The 22,069-nt window shown below is 35.2% G+C and overlaps 1 protein-coding gene across 1 annotated transcript in view; it reads left to right on the forward strand.

Moving 5' to 3' along the window:
- Meltrin (meltrin) overlaps nucleotides 1-22,069 on the forward strand; it is an 87,527-nt gene that overhangs the window by 14,347 nt on the left and 51,111 nt on the right. Inside the window, exon 2 of the mRNA XM_065369135.1 lies at nucleotides 64-152. Within this exon, the coding sequence (XP_065225207.1) occupies nucleotides 64-152 (89 nt within the window). The remainder of the gene's footprint in view (nucleotides 1-63; nucleotides 153-22,069) is intronic.

Raw genomic sequence — 22,069 nt, forward strand, 5'->3', positions numbered from 1 at the left:
CTTTGTATAATTTTTTCTTTCTTTTTCAAAAAAATACTAACTTTGTTTTATGTTTTCTTTCAGCTGCGGAATTTTCGCGACATGCTTTAATAAGGCCGAAAATCTACCACGGTCGAGAGAAACGGGAAATATCGTCTACTAAAGAAGCCGAGGTAATTAAGCATTAAAGATAGTGTAATTTAATGGCCCTAAAATTTGCAGCAATTGGGTAATGAAGTGGGAATTATAAAAAGTACTATTATCGAAACAGAGTTCCTTTTTCACTCGCCCTCTGAGATCCCCATCCGGCTTCGTTTTTTCTTTTCGTACCATTTAAAGCGGTGCTAATTTAGCGAGCGATAATACATATTTGCTGTTTGGTGTTTGGGTTTCGGTATAAATCTGCACTATTTATGTAGTCAACGCCGCAATGTGGTCGCCGATTTTCGAGAGTGTATTGTTATCTATTCGGCTCGCTGTTGCGGTTTTATCAGCGTAGCTGGGTCAGATAATAAGAGTACAAGTGCGTTATCGTCAACTGCTGAGTTTTGACCCGGATATCATAAAAGGTACTTAATGTAATTTTATCGGGAAACATAATATTTTCGACGATAACGACTCCTACTCGTATATACTCGAAATATCGAATGCAATCTGACGTATGATAGAGTTGATTTCAATGAACTCATCCTGCATTCGATAATTCGTCGTTTATGAAATGATTAAAAACGGAATATTTTCTTATTTTGGTTGTATTTTAGGTCATTTCCTTAAAATTTTTAGCAATAGTGGTAATTGCCGTAATTTTTATGAAATTTAATTGCATTTACCGCGAATGTACTAAAATTTTATTGTAATTAGATTACCAAATTTACCAAAGTTTGCTTGATATTTGCAACATTTTTTGACGTGTAGACGTAGACTTGTAATGTTTCGTTGTACCTTGAGAAATAAATTGGGTAAATTACGATAATTTTTTTTTTACCAAAAATCCCCGTTATTTACTAAAAATTACCATTATAAGAAATTACGGGTATTTTAGATAATTAACAAAAAATCACTTTTCTAGATTGACTAAAGTTACTAGAATTCTAGGTAATCAACAAAAGTTAACGTAATTCTAGGTAACTTACCAAAAATTACCATAATTCGGTTATTTTTCCAGAAAATATCATAATTTTAGATAATTAACTGAAGTTACTGAAATTCTAAGTAATTAACAAAACTGAACATAGTTCAGGTAACTTTCAAAAAATTACTGTTATTTAATATTTTAATAGATATTTAACCAGAAATTACCATTCTAGATAATTCATTAAAAATTACCATAATCTTAGATAATTTGCAAAAATTACTGTAATTTTAGGTAGTTGACCAAAATTTTCCATTATTTTAGGCAATCGAACAAAAATTTTCACTTTAGATGATTTACTAAAAATTACCATTAGGCATAATTCAAAGTAATTTACCAAAAAAAAAATTAATTCTTGGTAATTTACCAAAAATTATCAATATTTTTGGTAATCAACCAAAATTTACTATTTTAAAATGATCATTTGCTAAAAATTACAAATTACCATAATTTTACGTAATTTACTCAATGTTATCGTAATTCTAGGTAATTAACCATAAATTCCCGTAATTCTAGGCAATCAAACAATGTTTACCATTTTAAATCATTTACTAAAAATTACCATAATTCCAGGTAATTTACCAAAAATTACCGTAATTTTAGGTAATTAACCAAAAAGTTACCGTAGTTCTAAAGTAATTTACCAAAAATTACCGTTATTTTTGGCAATCAACCAAAATTTACTATTTTAGATCATTTTATAATTCTAGATAACTTACAAAGATTTACCGTAATTCTAGGTAAATAACCAAAAATTACAGTAATTTTAGGTAATTAACCAAAAAGTTACCATAATTTTAAACTAATTTACTGAAAATTACCGTTATTTTTTGCAATTAACCAAAATTTACTATTTTAGATCATTCATAATTCTAGGTAATTTACAAAGATTTACCGTAATTTTAGGTTATTAACCAAAAATTACAGTAATTTTAGGTAATTAACCAAAAGTTACAGTAATTTTAGGTAATTAACCAAAAAGTTACCGTAATTTTAAACTAATTTACTGAAAATTACCGTTATTTTTTGTAATTAACCAAAATTCATCATTTTAGATCATTCATAATTCTAGGTAATTTACAAAGATTTACCGTAATTCTAGGTAATTTACCAAAAGTTACCATTATTTCTAGCAGTTAACCAAAATTTACCATTTTAGATCATATACTAAAGTTACTATAATTCTAGATACTCGTAATTTACCAAAATTTACCGTAATTCTAGGTAATTTACCAAAAGTTACCATTATTTTTTGGCAGTTAACCTAAATTTACCATTTTAGATCATTCACTAAAGATTACCATAATTCTAGATAATTTACCAAAATTTACCGTAATTTTAGGTTATTAATCAAAAATTACCATAATTTTAGGTATGTAAATAACCAAAAACTTACCGTAATTCCAAGTAGGTAATTTACCAAAAATTGCCGTTTATTTTTGCAATTAACCAAATAATTCTGAGTACTTAATTTACAAAAATTTACCGTAATTCTAGGTAATTTACCAAAAGTCACCATTATTTTTGGAAAATTGACCAAAATTGACTATTTTAGATCATTCACTAAAGATTACTATAATTCTAGATAATTTACCAAGATTTACCGTAATTTTAAGTTATTAACCTAAAATTACCGTAATTCCAAGTAATTTACCAAAAATTACCGTTTTTTGGCAATTACCCTAAATTTACCATTTTAGATCATTCACTTAAAATTACCATGATTTACCGTAATTCTAGGTAATTTACCAAAAAATACCATTATTTTGGGTAATTTACTAAAAATTACCGATATTTTAGGTATTTAACCAAAAATTATCATTTTAGATAACTCACTAAAAGTTTCATAATCTTTGATAAATTACTGATAATTACAATAGTTTTAGATAATTTACTAACAACTACCTAAATTTTAAGTAATTTACTAAAAATTACCGTAATGTTTGGTAATTTATCAAAAATGACCTTACGTTTTCGTAATTTACCTTAATTTGAGGTGTTTTGCAAAAATTTACCGTACATTAGGATAAAAAGCTAAAAATTGGTAAATAAGATGAGGAACATACAAAAAAAGAAAAGAAAAAATGTTGACACCCTTTTGAATCACCAGCATTGGAGTTAATTTCAAGGTCAACGCAGCTTTTTAAAAAAATGTAAAAAATTTAATGAGTAATGACATTTTGCAAAATGTGTGCCAACTTATGTGAAAAAAAGTTTATCTTGGTTTTTCTTCCGTAGAAAGAATTAATTCATTTACGATTTTCATTTGAACTCGATCCGTGTAACCAACGTACATCAGTCATCACTCATCATTGTCGTCATATCCCCCGAACCCTAATAGGACGAACAGGTGACTATATCGCCAACGTGAATAAAATATTTGATCGAGGAAAAGGAAGTTTCAAAAAGGTGATAATAAATAATTATTGTGGATAACGTATGATGCCATTCAATCCCAAAGGTACCTAATGAAAGGAATTCGCTCGCACGATGATACGATATACCTTCATTACACGAATCAGGTTACACGATACCATATTTTGATATTTCCCAAAACAATTTGCGAACATTTTCACGATACGAGTTGTGATTAATTATTCGCGAGTAATTAAAACGTATCAAATTTAACCTCGCACCTTGATGAATTTATCGACCGGTGTAACGATAACCAACGAAAATAATCGTCGGTAATTTTCAATTTGATGACGAGTACACTACACATACTCGTATTATATTCTCGCATTCTCACACAGTAGTCGTTGTTTGAAATAGCACTGTTGGCGTTGAGCACACGTTCCCGGATCTCTTCCTCATTCTCGAAATAGCACGCGATCTTAGCCTTTGTCGCCATGATTGGCGGCATAAAGCACACAAATAGGCACCGCACAGTTGCACGAAGCTTTCAAAGATTTCGAAGGATCTTACGTAACTTCCCTTATGCATACACAAATATCTACGACACATACCTACCTACCTAGGTCTTTCCAAGAGCTGTTCTCTATTGTTTCATTCATACTGGTAATTCGACGACAACGATGATTTTTTAAATTTATTATGTCATCGGCTATATGCTGGTAATTAATATTTTGACGTATTGTCACCGCGCTGCGTAATTTTAAAGGTCGACTCAACACCACCACTAGCTGCTGTTCGACCATGGATCGAAGGTATCCGCTGCGTATGCCCTTTTTATGCCTGCCACTGCTGCGGTAATAACACCGCAGGACCTCTTCTCACTACTCACTCAGGTATCCAATAAAGTTCAATGAACTCTATGCAAATATTTCAACCCCGCTTGAAACAGATGAAAGGAGGGGGTAAGAAGAAAAAAATATAAGGCCGATGAAATTTATAAGTGACATTTCAGGTAACGACCAAACGCAGCACCGTCATTTTGGTATTATTTCTAAGTGTTTTCGCACTCGAAAATTTATCGCGAGTATCGAGGCGTTAAGACGTTTAATGCTCCCGTCGGTCGTGGAGACTCTCTAGACGATATTATCGCGAAATGCGAAAACGAAATCGTTAAAAGTCACGCCATTAGTGGTAATCGTAGACTTTTTTTTCCTCTTTCATTTCGTGCCCAAGTCCTCCTGGAGATGGTGTTCAAAAAAAGACAATACTAAAAAAAAAATCAACAAAAGACCTCAGATCCATACTTCGGTCATAATTTATTTTCAATTTTATGTACGATAAATCGATACACAATCGATAAATCTGACTCACAACAATATTAAACTTGCCTAACATTCGACAAATCGAAAACAAACTTCAACAAAATAAATGTAAATATTTATTACAAACGGTCATTGACCTAACGATCAATAAACCAGACAAAAGAGACTGAGCAAAAAGCTCGATGACTTTACTTTACGACGACAAGAATAATATTAACGCGAACGAACTTATTAACTAACGAAAACAACGAAAAAACAACAATAATTTAACAGCCAACAGTTTACGCGATTTTACGAAAAGAACTAAAAAACCATTTTATACGTAACCAACAATATATATATCGCGAAACCGAAATTTATTTTTAATAAAAAATAAAAACTTAAAAGTTACCGAACATAGTTCGTTACGGTTACGATTCCAATTTTGCCAACACCCCACCATAAAAATATTTTCCCTAACACGCGTACCACTAAGATAAACGTAAAACTTGTTGCTTCTTATCATTACCGGTGTTTGTAAACACTTTGAAACAAAAATATTTTTACAGCAAAATTTCAGTTAAACTATACTTAAATTACATAAAAAACAACTCGAAAACTTAATTTAAGCATTAAACAATGACTCACAGAGTCTATCGAAAACGGTACGTGTCGTGGCTTTGGTTAAAATATCGGCAAGTTGATCCGCCGAAGATATCTTTTGCAAGTAAACGATCTGTTTTGTGACTAAATCGCGTATATGATGATAACAGACATCTATATGTCTGGTACGTTTCGATTCGACCGTATTCTCAACGGCAATCGCTGCATTAGAATCGCAATACACCGGTACGGTGTCAATACGAACTTCTAATTCGACAAACAGATTTCGCCAAGCCAAGACTTCCTTTCCAGACGTACTTAACGCAACGTATTCAGCTTCACACGACGAAAGACTAACACAATTTCGTTTCTTGACTACCCAGTCAATTACGTTACCATAATGTAACACAAAAATTCCAGACGTTGACTTCCTATCTAAACAATCACCAGCGAAGTCCGAATCTACGTACACTCTTACAGAGTGTTTATCGACTACTTCAGGTATTACGTAGGTAAGTTTCACGTCTAACGTACTACGTAGATACCTGAGAATACGCTTACTATATTCGAATAGCTCCTTGTTTGCCAAGTGCTGGTATCTGCTTAGAAAGTTTACAGCAAAAGCGATATCGGGACGTGTTCCCCTTGCTATGTAACTTAAACTTCCTAAGAGACCACGCACTTTGGTTTCATAACTTTTATCGAGCTTGAGATTGGTAATTTTCAAGCCCGGTTCGATTGGAGTTGAGATACTATTCGAATTAGATAAACCGTAATCATTAACTAACTGCTCGATATATGAATTTTGATGTATTTCTAACTTTTCTTTACTACGATTAATTTCCATTCCAATGAACTTCTTGCATTGTTCCAGGTCTCTGATTCCAAAACGCTCATTCAAACGCTTGACCAACCACTCAATTAGACGATCATCGCAACCTGTAATTAGAAAATCGTCTACGTAAACGACAAACACGCAACGTAGAGGATTTTCGGCATCGAAATACACACAAGGATCGACTTTACTCCTTACGAAACCGAGCGAAAGTAAGTACTCGTTCAATTTTGCGTTCCACGACTTGGGACTCGTTTTTAATCCATATAACGAACGTTTGAGAATATATACGACACCTTTCTCTTCGTTAGTCCCTTTCGGTGGGTTGAACATAATACCTCGGTTTATATCTCCATTGAGAAATGCAGTACTCACATCTAGCTGTCTCAACTGCCACTTGTTGACCATAGCTAGATTGAGCATCGAGCGTATTATCGGTTGATTAGGTGTTGGAGCGTATATTTCATCCAACTCATAAAAATGGTTGTCTTTGAAACCACGCAACACCAATCTAGCCTTAAATTTCACCCCACCATTCGAGTTGATTTTTTTCTTTAGAACCCACTTACTGTCTACTTTCGAATAATTCTCTTTATTTACGCTTTTTTCAGATGCTGAATACCAAACGTCTTTGATCTCCATCGCCTTTAACTCTTCATCTATCGCTACACGCCAAAATTTCGCTTCAGGACCATTTAACGCTTCTTCATACGTAAGGTCATCGACCCCAGCGAGTGCAAAGCAAGCAAAATCGTCGCTACGTTCATCCGAAGATGATATATCGATTAAACTACGATCTACTAAAATATCACCGCTACGTTCGGCTTCAGTCAGCTCATCTGGGTTTATCCAATTGGAGCAACCAGGAGCTGAATCAACGTTACATACCGGTGTTACCGTAGGTACAATATTTACATCGCTTACACTCACTGATACCGATGTTTTTAACAAATGATCATTAATAACATCGTGTATCTTACGCGTTTCGTCTACTTCTACGCAACTCGAATTCGTAAATTTATTTCGTAAAACGTCGTACAATACATAACCTGTCTCTGTAAAACCGAGTAAAACCATATCGATCGACTTCTCATCAGTTTTCTTTCTCTTTTCAGGCGGTACCAGAACTCGTGCAACGCTTCCAAACAATCTTACTCTCGATAAATCCGGCTTTCGGCGATTCCACAGCTCGTACGGTGACAGATCGTTCAAGGCAGAATGCGGTAAACGATTGTACACGTAGTTCGCCGTGTATGCAGCGTAAAGCCAAAATTTATTCGTTAACCCGCCTTCGTATAACAGAGCTCGCATTTTTTCCTGGATGGTTCGGAAAAAACGCTCGACGGTGCCATTATGCTGCTTCTCATACGGCTCACTGTTCTGCATCGATATGCCTTTCTCATCGACGAACTCTTTGAAGGTACCTCCGATAAACTCGCTAGCGTTGTCGCACCTTATACGCTTAACCTTCGTATTCCATAACGTTTCACTAATATTAACATATTTTTTTAGGTAGGTACCTACTTTGGCTTTACTTCTCATTCCGAACGTTACTCCCCATCTCGTACAGTCATCTACGAAGCCAATCAAATATCGCTCGCCTTCTAGTCCTTCTGTAATAGGACCCATTACGTCTATATGAACGAGATCGAGCGGATTCGGATACCTATACCTACTTGAATCGTAGGTATGTTTCTTTTGTTTTGCTTTACAGCAAATTTGACACTGATTGAAAGGTGGGCAATCACATCCACGTAACTCAGGAATCTTATCTAGTACCGTCTTGCTCGTATGAGCCAACCTACGATGCCAGATGTCACCTTCACCTTTTAACCTATTTACTTTCTTTTTATTTTTCAGATTTACATCACTGTCACTACACGTACTGGTATTTCCTATACCTACACTTGAAACGTTCGAAACTACGACTCCAGAATCATTACCTATCGTCGTCGAGGTATTACCTACACTTGTCGAGTCACTATTATCGTTTGTAATCAACGCAGATGAATAATTGGAACAAGAATACAAGAGAGGAGGTATATTGATCATAAATTGAATCGTATACAATCCATTATCGTTAAGAGCTAATCTAGATACTATATTTCCCGCAGGATCGACCAAACGAGGATCTTCATCGAAGAAGAAACGATAACCGTTCGCTACGATTTTCGACACGGACAGAAGACTAAACGAAAGACTAGGTACATAGTATACCTCGTTTAACCAATAGACGTTTCCGTCATCGGCTAAGACTCTCAATTTACCAACTCCCTCTTTCATCAGAGATACCTCACAATGAGCGGATTGCAAACTCTCGTTTACTTTCCTCTCATCGAGTAGGACTCCGGGATGTTTTAGAAAATGCGAAGTCGCACCACTGTCGACGACAAACGTGATAAAATCGACGCCGTCGTCGTCGTTTGTCTCGACATACGCATTTTCTTCACCGAGATTTAAAGCAGTCGAGTCACCTAAAAAATAGTTCGACCCGATATTTACGTTACGCGAATTTCCGAAATTAGAAATCGCAACACTGTCACCGAAACTACTACGACCGACACTATTTTTAACGAATTCATCTACAATATTACGACTACGACCTTCATCTAACGAGAAATTTTCTTTTTTTCCAGATGTCGACGGAAAAAGACCTAACGCGATAGACGGACGAGGACCTGACGAACCGGACGAACCTGCAGTACCAGACGTACCCGACGTACCACTCGACGAACCGTTACCACCGTTATTACGCGACGAATCACCGTTCTGCGGACAATTACGACCTATATGCCCGGTTAGATTGCATCGATAGCAAACGATACTTCCCCGAGGGTTGGTATTGTTTCTATAATTCCCTCCGGCGGATCGACAAGACTTGGCCATGTGGCCCCGTTTATGACACTTATAGCAGGTACGATCTTTGGCTTGTACGAAGCCATTATTACTACTACGATCACCGTTACCGTTCGACGAATTACCGGACGAGTTCGAACTACGATTACGCGACTTATTACGATTACGATTACGATTATTTTTATTACCGGATTGATCGGATGCGGCCATCGCTGAACCGGTACTTGTCGAACTCTTCGAAGTCGAGGAGTTCTTCGAGGCATCTTCCAAACTCAAAAGCAACGATGAAATTAACTTTGGATTTGGGTCTCCAGCTGTGACGTGAATCAGTCCTCAAGCAGTCATACGCACTGATTCATACTTCGGCGAATTGCCTAACGCATTGATCAGATACGTATAGATTTCCGATGGAGTCAATTTCACGTCCAAACTCTCCATATCGTTGACTAGCGTATAAAATGCCTCCAAGAACTCCTTCGGACCTTTGTACATATCGATGACAATCTTCGAAATACGAGTTCGACAGTCGATAATTGCTGCTTGGTTTTCCGCCTGGTACAAGGAGTTGAGCTCTGTCCAGAATACGTACGGGTCCTCTGTCTCCTTGACCAGTCGGAAAACGTTCTCAGCTACGTGCCTAATTAAAATTTCGAGAGCTTTCGCTTTTTTACGCGCCGATAACATATTTACTTCGAGAATCGCGGTTTGAAGTCCTTTGGCCGCCAAAATGACCTTTATTTTTCTCTTCCAGGACACGAAGCCCGTACCGCGAAAAACCATCGACTCCATTACACGATTATCACCGGCACCGAACATACTACCAGACGAACTACTCGAATCGGATTCTACAGCTACGTCGTCGGACTCGTCGTCGCTACTTTCACTACCTTCGGACTCGTCGTCGGATGGACCAGGAGGTGGAGGAGGTGGAGGACCGGATGGTGGATTAGACGGAGGAGGAACTGAATCAACAGGAATCGTCGGATCGTCGGATATCGAATCACCAAAACCTGCTGAACTTGGACCAGCTTCCGAATCGCCGGATGACTCAGATACGTGCTGTAACGTTACTTTACTTTTACCTTTCGACTTCGGTATACTTTGTTCTGGTTTTTCCTTTTCAGAAAAACCACGAAACTCGGCGCTCGATTTACGCTTGTCAACACTACTGTCGTCGTCGTCTACGTTGACCGATTTTCCTGACCGCAAATAGGACAGGACTGTCGACATTTACTTCGTCGAACACTACACGAACCAATACGCTGAAGCTACACAAGCCAGAAAATTCCACACAGGACGTCGAATTGCGAAACAGAGCTTTCACGAACTACGCTCTACGCTACCATGTACGATAAATCGATACACAATCGATAAATCTGACTCACAACAATATTAAACTTGCCTAACATTCGACAAATCGAAAACAAACTTCAACAAAATAAATGTAAATATTTATTACAAACGGTCATTGACCTAACGATCAATAAACCAGACAAAAGAGACTGAGCAAAAAGCTCGATGACTTTACTTTACGACGACAAGAATAATATTAACGCGAACGAACTTATTAACTAACGAAAACAACGAAAAAACAACAATAATTTAACAGCCAACAGTTTACGCGATTTTACGAAAAGAACTAAAAAACCATTTTATACGTAACCAACAATATATATATCGCGAAACCGAAATTTATTTTTAATAAAAAATAAAAACTTAAAAGTTACCGAACATAGTTCGTTACGGTTACGATTCCAATTTTGCCAACATTTTAAACCAATTTTTATGAAAATCTGAAAATAAACTTATATTTGAGTAAGCTATTATAATGATTTCAACTCAGATCGAAAATCCGGGCATTTCGTTTCCCCTCCCCTTTCCCAACTTTTCAGAGCAAATTTACTATCAAGTGAAACAATTTCATTTTACCCCCTTTCTCCTTCCAATTTTTCTTCCAGAATGAAATGAAAATTCAAATATCACGAAGTGAAAAAGGAAATTCGAAGCAAACAATACACGATGTTTGAAAAAAATTAAAATTGACGTGTTCCGAGTGATTCAAAGTGATAAATTTCGTTTCCCCCCTCTCTCTCTCTCTCTCAACCAATTATAAGCAAATAGGGTCCCAGCACAAAAACACATCCACGTCAAAGTAAAATTTAAAAACGTCAACTGAAATGAAATGACGCACTTGAGAACAAAAGAACAACTTTTTTGACATTAAACAGAGAGAGAGTAGGAATTTTGTCAAAATTTTTATAACAAGTTTCAAAAATCCATCATTCTTTTCAAATACCAATTTCAATATTTTGAACATGCTAGCGCAGATACAAATACATACGAATACCGAAAATTAATCTTTTTCGGATCGATTTTTCGCCTTTTCTTTGTCGTGTTACGTCGTCTATATAGAAAGGAGCTTTTGTCACGAAACCGATGATTCACCAGAAAAACCATAGCTACCCTAATCTCAACTTGATTTATACTTGTTGTCGATGTCGAAACACAAAACAACAAAAGTAAAAAAAAAATCTTCCAAATTTTTCGTGTAGAACAGAAAAAGAGGAAGAAAGAGGCTTGAAATTTATATGAAACGGGTCAAACAAAAAAAACATCTTGCGCAGTACGCAAGATCAACCGACTTTGCTCTGTTATACAGAAAAATAAAAAAATTATCAAAAGTTACTGGCTATTTACCAAAAACTTTTATCAAATCAAAAAATACACCAGTAATTTACCAAAATTTTCGAACGATTTTATCGGGAAAGTAAAAATTACCCCACCAATTAACCAAAATTTACCAATTTACCAATATTTACCAATTTACCAATATTTACCAATTTACTGAAATTTACCAATTTACTAAAATTTACCAATTTACCAAAATTTACCAATTTACCAATTTACCAAAAATAACCCCAACAATTTACCAACATTTACCTCAGTAATTTACCAGACATTACCCACTAATTTACCAATTTTCCAATTTACCGAAAATTACCCCAGCAATTTACCAACATTTACCTCAGTAATTTACCAGACATTTCCTCACTAATTTACCAATTTTTTACCGACTTTTTACCGACTTTGTTTTAATTACCCCAGTAATTTACTGCTAAAGGTTTTTACCAATTTACCAAAAATAACCCCAGCAATTTACCAACATTTACCTCAGTAATTTACCAGACATTACCCCAGTAATTTACTTACAAAGGTTGACACCAATTCCACAAAATGAATTACCCCACTAATTTAACAATACCAAAAATTACCACAGCAATTTACTAAAATTTACCAATTTACCAAAAATTACCCCAGTAATTTACCAAAATTTTCAACCAACTTTTTGGAAAATTGAAAATTACCCCAGCAATTTACGAAAATTTACCAATTGGAATACCAATTTACCAAAAATTACGCTATTAATTTACCAAAACAAAAATTACCCAAGCAATTTACCAAAATTTTCGACCAACTTTAATTACGAGTAATTCACCAAAAATAACTAATCATTTTATTTACTGAAAATTACTATTAATTTACCAAAAAAAAAAAAATTATCTAAAGTTACTGGCTATTTACCGAAAACTTGAATGTTTTTTGTTAAAACAAAAATTACACTAGAAATTTTTGAAAAATTTTGATTTCTTATGGCAAAAAAATTTTGGACGGATAAAATTGAAAAAAAATTGACAAAAGAATCTACAAAAAATTTACGCCTCTTGACTCACGCGGGATTCGAACACCCGACCTCCGGCGCACCAATCTGCAACCTAGACACCCTAACCACCCCATCTGTTTGTTGGGGGTGAGCCGTTTGCGAGATATAAGGGTTTACACAAATTTCTGCTTATCCATAACGTTGAAACACACTTAAACGTTCATATCTCGTAAACGGCTGAATCGATTTTGACCAAATTAAAAATTTCTCTAGTTCAGTATCAAAGCAATATTTTGCCATCATCAGTTTCGACTTAAAGTTCGGAGCTTTTGAGTTCAGCGTGACACAAATTTATACATAAATTGATATACCTATATATAAATCTATATATATAGCCGCATACAGGTAAACTCATAACGTTTTGTATAAAATACAAACTCACGTCCCACCTATAACTTCTTGCTGTGCATGCGCTCGACGCGTCACCCCATAGGCCTGATAGTACTCGATGTTAGGCCGCGTTATATTCGTTAACTTGATTTTTGGGTGACCTGTGGAGAGGTATCTCATTGCCGAAACATCAATTTTTCAGAAAAGCTTTTTTTTAAAAGTCCCATACGTCTCTGTTTTTCGCAAATAGCTTTTTAACAAAGCATCCCACAGAAAAATAACCAGCTCTGAGCAGAAAGAAAATTTTATTCTCTACAATTTCCTTCATTGCATTTTTTTCCTAGGATGCATACTTTCCCCATAAAATCACTGTTTAGACTGAAAAACACGAAAATTCGGACCTGTATAATCAACTCTAAATTAAAATTGAGCAGTCAAAAATTTATTTTAGACGATTTTTGACCACGCCATGTGAAAGAGGACATCTTCAACCACCAAAATCACCAAAAAGAACGTAAAAAACGTAAAAAATGATTCTTGGCAATAAACACCTTTTCCTCATGTCCTTGTACATAATACTTAGGCTATGCACTCATTTGAAAATTGAGTCAAAAGAGAAAGTGTATAAACGGCAATCTCACGTCCCTGCTCAAACTTTGCCAGTAGACTCCCCACACCTTGTAGATTCATATGGCACCTCATCGAAAAGTCACGTCCTAAAAAGGTTACACGCAAAAAAAAAATCAATAAAAATTACTATTTCAGTATAGTAACCGGATCCAATTCAAAAATAATAGTGATTTTTACTCAGCCAAAAAAATACATTTTACCTAGAATTACGTAAAATTTATTACTCTAGAGTAAATTTTACTATGAGCTCATAGTAAAATTTACTAATCTCATAGTAAAAATCACAATATTTTTGAATGGGATCCGGTTACTGTATAAAATAGTAAAAATTATCCATAATTTTTTTTTCCGTGTACGAGTTTGTCAAAACGTTATGAGTTTGCTGGTTAATCTATAAAAAAGTTACGAGTTTACCCCCTAGAATATTTATATATATAAACTTATCTCGTTTTGCGCCATACGTCTTATCGTGATCAGCACACTCCAAAACGTCAAGAAAACCCACCCCCACCCAATTCCTCAACCATCATGACAAATACAATACCTTGACTTTCCGTTTCACGGCAAAGTCGGTAAAAAAGGAAAGCATTGTCGAGCAAACGAACTCTTTTCAAATGATACTTAAATACGAGTACATGACAAAATATTTAAAATAATCTTTTGAATTATAGCAGTGTGTCTACAAGTCTGGAAAACCTGGAAAAGTCAGGGAATTTTAGAAATTTCGAGCAATTTTCCCTAAAAAGTCAGGAAATTTTTTGAAAGAGTTCATCTGGTATTTTTTAATAATTCTAGTAGTTTTATCGTAGTTATTTTGGGAAAATGGAAACAAACGTATTGAAAAACGTGATTTTTTTTAATGCAATGGAGGGGTAATTTTAAAAATACGGTGTTTTTATTTTGAAAAAAAGGTCTTAAAAAATGGAAAAATTGGTCTGGAAAACCTGGAACAGTTAGGGAAAATCATTTCCAGAAATGGGTGGACACCCTGTATAGAATTTGGAAGGGGAAGGGGTGGCCTTTGAAGCTCAGTTATCAGGTGTTCATAAGTTGGATCAATTCGTAAACTGAGTTGAATTGAATCGATTGAAAAGGATAAGGTACCATGCACCTTCGTTTTGATTTTTTTTTTTTCGAAATTTTGAGGAGCCCACTAAAAAATGATGACCAAATTACTTTAACAAGACCTGAGACGTGCATATAAAAAATTTCAAATTTTCAGGTTCATGTTTAACCACTCCTTCCCTCTCCAGAAGAGCCTCAAAGTTTCATATAGGTCAAATCAACAAAAAATCAATTTTGTATCATACTTTTAACGAGAAAATTAATATTTTGAGAACTCCTGAACAGAACTTGTTAAAAATCAGGGTATCTAACAGGTAATGAAAGTTGTGAATGAGTAGTAATTTTGAAAATGGGTAGTAAAAGTAGTGAAAAAGTAGCGAATTTAGACAAAAAAATAGTGAAAAAATGAAAAATTCAGAGTCCAACAAAAACCTTTAAATTATTGAAAAAAAATAAGTTATTTTTGGTGAAATTGAAAAATACTTTGTACTTATAAAATTTTCTTCCAATTTCAGTTTTTTAGAAAATTTTCTTGTGAAAAATTTGATTTTGTTAATTTGTCTTGTGTTGAAGAAGGAAGGGGGGGGGGTCGAGTGGAGAGCTTTCAGAAAATTTGGTTGAAAAAAGGTAGTGAAAAAGTAGTGATTTAAAAAAAAAGAAATTCTGTTAGTGATACCATGAAAATGAACTTTGAGCTGTTCTGATGACCAAAAATTGTTGATGTGGAAGTATTGAAGACATCACTCAGGAGACCATCCGAAGTATTTTTTCCATCTTTCAAGAATTGAAGCATTTGAAATTTTTTGAATTTTTTGAGCTTTGTTCTTCAAGTTTACAGGGGGTGGGAGGGAGAGAGTTCAAATATGGATCTAGAAATTTGACATTTTGTTTACGTTTTGTAGAAGATACGTAGGTATATACTTATTTGGCCGAAACATTTGACATTTTTTAATTTTTTGAGCTCTGTGCTTCAAGTTGAGGGGTGGGGGGAGAATTCAAATAGGGATCTAAAAATTTGAAATTTTGCTATCGTTTTGTTGAGGATACCTATTTGGCCATGACTCTAACCTTCTGTCTCCACCCAACCATACGAACAAATATAGAACCAGACAATTCCATTCTTATCAATAAAAAATTGGGATAAAATCCAGCGATAGAATCACGAAACCGAAAGAATTCAAAATACTCAACAACGAAATCAGCAATCGCACCAATGAACCGAGACCTTCGACGAAATGGTTGGAATTTCGGAAATTCTGCATCTGTCGCACAGGCACGAGGCGTTGCTCATTTCGACCTTACAGCTTGGTGGCAGCAGGGTCTTCGCATAAGTATATAGGCCAACAAACGAAAGAACGAAGGAGCAAGAGAGAGGAAAAGAAAACGAGAGTAAACCGTTGTAAAAACAAACAAAATAATGTTGAATAACTTTTCGGAAAACACTCAATATTTATCAAATGGTTCGTGCGTACTGCGTAATCCGCGCGTGTAACGTAGCATTAAGAAATTTGAATAATTCAAAGGGTCGCAATGCCTTAGCTCGCAGCATCCGCGAAGCGACACTAACTATACAGAATACAGACACATTTATAGTACAACTTCAAAGCTACCACTAAGAAATTCCTTCTCTCGAAAGCATCTCCGATCAGATGATAAATTTCCACACAAAGAGACTATACACTAGTACCAAGTCGGAAAAGCGATGACGAATAAACCCTTCTGCCTGTGCTCTATATACTCGACTCGTAGTAGGCTGGTTTTCGAGTTAATCAAATGAAGCGTATACACACAGACGAAGACAGAGCTCAAAGCAAATAGCAATTTCTCAAACGATTCGTCTTCCATATCTTATCGAGAGAAGGTTAATGATCGTTGGAATTTTATTATTACTCGTCGCACTCATCGCTGCTGCACACGCAATTTTCGCGAATAAAATACTTCTCGTCGAGTGTGCTGGTGCTGGTGAATCGAATTTTCAAACTGTTCGACGTGTTTTTTTCCTTCTTGCTTTTTTATGCTCTTGCTTCCTAGTGTAGAGTGTAGAGGCTTTAAAAGCGAAATATTTAATTATCTCGAGAGACGAACTGCGCTGTTACTGTTTTGACTCAAAGGGAAAGCGCATGTAGGACGTTGTTTAACACAATTCACGTCAAATTGCTCTACAACGTGCGGATAATTTTTCAATTTTAAGCTCGATAAACGACTGCTGTGAATTTTTGTTTACTTTTCTTGTCATTGCCTTCCGGATGAAAGTGTCATTGAAATAGCCACATGGCTGGGCTCGTGAGCTGGCTATATCGACACAATAGCGTATTATTCTTATCACCCAGTATCAGATTGACAACGCTGCTGCTCGATTGTTCATTTTTTATCGGACAAAGCAGTCTGCCTATTATACAATGATTTCGTAATCCTAAAAACCTACATTACTCGTGTACAGGTTTCAGGTGCAGCGACGATCTACTCTACATACCATATAGATAAATTCACGGGCACGTAGTGAAGAAGATGTTTACTTTTTTATTATCTTTCCACCAAGACCTCAATTACTTAATATCTATAATGATGGATACCTGCGTTCAATATGCGAGGATGTGTTTTTTCCTCATCGTGGTGTCTTTCTGCAGAAATGTTCCTTTACTTTTACTGTTTTTGCAGACCTGTTCCCCCCAAGATTCCAAATCTTTCAAATGTCAACTACACTCTAAAAGCAGGGGGGAGGTGTCAATTTGAAGGAGAAGAGGTTAGTAAGTGATCAAATTTTTTGGGGGTCAAAATGTTTCCATTTTCAAGGAAAACGAGAAAAAAAATTGAAAATTAAATGAATGGATACTATTACAAAAGTCAATAATGAAGAAATTGAAAAAAAGCTCAACTGACAATTTCGGCAAAAAAACAGGACTTACAGGACTTTTTTGACATTGGAACAGAAAACACTTTTTTGGCAGTTTGGACAAAAAACTAGGATCCTTTCGTCAATTTTTGGCAGAAAACAAAACTTTTTTTTACCCAAAATTAGGGCTTTTTTGAAATTTTGACAACCATAAGGTAGGACTTTATGACAGTTTTGGAAAAAAGTTGAGACTTTTTCGGGAATTGTTGTCAGAAACATGACTTTTTTTTGACTCTCACTAAAAAACCAGGCTTTTTATGTCATTTTAATCGAAAAACAAGACTTTTTGGCAGCTTATACTGTAAATGGGACTTTCCGATAATTTTGACGAAAACCGAAACGATCTTCAGAAATTTTAAGCAAAAAACAAGCAGAAATATTTCTTAGCAATTCTGGAAAAAAATATAACTTTTTTACGATTTTGGCAAAAAGTGTACTTTTTTACAATTTTATGAAAAATCAGAGCTATTTTTGGTCCAATAAAACTTTCGAACAATTTTTATAGAAACAAATTTTTTTGGCAATTGTAGCAAAAAATAAGACATTTTCTGGATGTTTTGGCAAAAAAACAGGACTTTTGAGAAAAAAGCGAAACCAAAGTTGGGAAAACAGGATAAGCAAAGTTTTACAAAATTCCAATCAAATAGTTAATTCTTAAGTATAGAATTCCCTGATTTTGGAGTGAAAATTTTAAATTCTGACATTTCCGTGACTTTGTCAGAACAATGAAATTCCTTCGATTTTCCCAATTTTATCGGTTGTCCAGAAAATGGGCACCGTGCACATGCAGATAGAAAGCTATGAGGCTAGTTTCCACTCACTTGGACAAAAAAAAAAAAAAAAACAACTACGAAAATAATGGAAACCGCATAAAAAATGTTTGAAAGTTTGAAGATAAGAGTAACAAAATAGTCAATTTTTAACCTTTCAAGTTCATTTTCCACAGTTTTAATCCATCATTTAATTAAATCAAGAACGGTTACAGGAAATGGGAGCCGAATTCCACCATTTTCAAAATTTTATCGAGCCAAGATGGAGGTATTCAAAACCTGTATTTTTCAATTTTCTGTCAAAACTTGGTCATTTTCTTTCATTGTGAATCAAAAAACACCTATTTTGCTAAATATCAGCGAGTCTAATGACCATGAAAGTCATGAAAAATTCATGAATTTTGGTAGATGGTCATTGGTCATGAGTTATGAATTTGGCTCGAAACACACTTGAAAATTTTCGAAAAAGCCCATAAAATGAAAAATTTGATCATAAAATCAGAAAAATGAAGAAGAAAAACTGAAATCCCTACTTGCCTATAAATTAAAAAAAAAATGCTCGCAGTTTCAAGATATTTATTTGAGGGGAGGGGGGCATTTTAAAAATGTGAAAAATAGGTCGTGAAAAAGTCATGATTTTTTGTCTGGGAGTTTTGTTAGACACCCTGAATAACGCAATCATTTTGGAAAAGTTCGAAGCTTGGTCCATTTTCTCCTTCACTTTTTCCATTTTCTCCAGAAATTTCAAATACTTACCTCTGGAGTGGCCAAAAATGTACTTCATAACCCCTACTTTCCTCTGTCTTAGGTGGTTATTGCAAACGACCTGAAGTGCCAGTTCAAAAGTGACAGAGTTGTAGGTTCTCAAGTTATATTTGCCCTGATTCCAAAGCAATTTGACGTTTCTGAAGAAAACTGAAAACTCGCTGGAGGCTCCAGTGTGACCCGAAACTTTCAGCTTTTGATGTGTGGGAATCGCAATCGAAGGAATTATTTACATTTTGGTTCAGTTTGCTCAAAAAAATTAACATTTCACAAAAAAGTTTGAAAATTGCACTTGGAACTGTTTTTTTGAATTTTTAAATTTTCATAAATTCGCCAAAATTCCATATATGGTCTAAAGTCCTTGAAATTTTGATTACTTGGGTTTCATAGAACATGCTGTTTCAATCTAGCTTGGTTTTGTTCACTTCAAATCTGACTTCTTGACTATGCCAGTTCAAAAGATTTCCTATTAAGACGCCAAAAGGTTTCAGATTTTTACAAATTTATCAAAATTTCCTCCCTTATCTCTTTCTTATATCCGGTCGAGTCTTAATTAGTCCAAAACCTCATTAATTAGATAATCGTGTCTGTATCACTTATCCATTCATCATTTACGAACCTAAAACTGGAAAGCAAAGCGTGAAACGAAATCGGTGACCTTGGATAACCCTTCAGCACAATATCTAAATCTACATAATGTATTATGATGGTGTACGAAAGTTCCGGTATTCTAATATCCCCCTCCCCCTGCCTCCTTTCTACTTCTGTACAACTACCAGTTCTGTATAGTGTGCCCATTGCTGCCAGTATCAGACGTCAAATAGGCATAATATTGTTATCCAGCCTGGTACCTTATTAAGTTATTAGAGATTCTACATCAATTCATTATTATTATTATCCAGCTCGAAACTGTACTTTTGGGAAACCCTGTGCTGCTGTTTTCGCCATGACTAACGTTAGAAATCGATGGAAACTTGACACCGATTCGATATTTTGAAATCCAAAGTACGAGACTTCAAAAATCGTCGAAACTCTAGTCATAATTTAACACCATGCTTTATTTTTAATGACGCATGAATTTTCCGAATATTTCCGTATCCTGTGCTGACTGCTGAGCTTCTTAGAAACGTAGAAATACGAATCCGCTCGTTAAAATTAGCGATTTGTATTCTTATTTCGTAAATTTCCAAACCGATTCGGTCGATTTGAATCATTTCGCACTACTGACTTTACATAAATTTTATGAGTAGTCAAGTTGTCTTCAAGGTAGGTATTTTTCTTGATCGTATGTGTGTGTTGGTATTTAATATTCGCATAGGTGGAAAAATTCTCCTACCAACTTGTAAGCGTATACGTGTGGCTGAAGAGATGAATTCGCGAGCCTCTCTACCACATTCTTAATGGTTATTATTGCGCGTAATTTTTCTCCCTACTCATTTTACGTATATAATTTTCAGTTATCGAAATACACTACGTGCTTTTTTACGTGTTCGTATTCTTACGTACGTCATTGAAAATAGTATTCTAACGTACACGAGCGAACGCCTCTGGATGTCTTATTAATTACCCTGATCGACCAAAACATATCTTCTGTTTGTATATTTTGCTGTCATTAAAAAACCACAACATACCGAAAATTTCTTTAATAACTAGATGAGAGACGTATGCTATGCGAGGTGACGAGTGAAGAAAGCAATGCCAATGCTAGGTGTACTCGTATGTATTTGTATTCGTGTAGAGGTCGTGAACTCGGGGTTTTATTATTATTTTATAATACTGTTCACAGTCGAGCGAATATAATTAGCTTTAAATGCTTCAATTCGGTAGTTTAGAGACTTTGGATTCGAATGAAAACCATCGTTTGTGAAGTTCGCCACACATCGCGACGTCAATTTTCGCCAATAAACAGGTATACATATGTATAATATAACATCTCTACGTGTGTGGTGAGGCAGCTGAGGAAGGGCGATGTGCGCAGTATTATGGCAATAGTTTATGTATATACGACGTTTAATCCGCTCACATGCTTGTTTTCGACGCCGAAAATTTACAATTCAATATTGATTCGGCTTTCGAGTACACCCCCCAGCCCCCATTTACCCTCTTTTGTCCTCCGCAGCCTCAGAACGTGTAGTTTTTCCTCATCTGCTATAAGAGGATGAATATACGAGATATTGTGTCGCCTCGTACTCCATAAACCAATGTATAAGAGGAGACTATTCCAACTTACGAGGAATTATTTCTCTTCTTGTAAATTTTTCCTCACAGTTGGGTCATTTAATGAAATTTCCTACTCGTACGCAAACGCATAATGGACGGATAAGTATAAGATTATGCATATCCGGTACTTGGATATTAAAGAACTGAGAGTTGAATATGCTATTTTATTTTATCGAGTAATTTATCCAGAGTATTATATTATTGTGTCAGGCCTTCGCGTAATTATACGACCTGCTGTACGGATACCTACACTCAAGATGACGTTGGATAGAGACTACTAAAAAAATATAAAAATTCTAAGCTCGTCTTTCTCTCGTACTTTTATTGTAGTTTTGTTCATGAAATAAAACGAGTCGACGACGAAGCGAGATAAAGAAAATACACGTCTTATGCGGAGATTTTTTCCTCTTTTTTTCAAGATTTTCCTCTTCATACCGTTTAAATTTTATTATGCACTTCTGTTTGACTAAATGTCCCTTCGCGTGTACATTTTTAATGACTAATAGATGTTATGACAGAGTGTGAAAGTTGGCGAGAGTTGTGATATTTTTCAAACGTTTACAAGATGTTTCTGACATCTGCGTGTACTGTACGCGATTTGCAATTGTGTATTT

The sequence above is a fragment of the Planococcus citri genome, chromosome 5, assembly GCF_950023065.1.
Source record: "Planococcus citri chromosome 5, ihPlaCitr1.1, whole genome shotgun sequence".
Taxonomy (NCBI): domain Eukaryota; kingdom Metazoa; phylum Arthropoda; class Insecta; order Hemiptera; family Pseudococcidae; genus Planococcus; species Planococcus citri.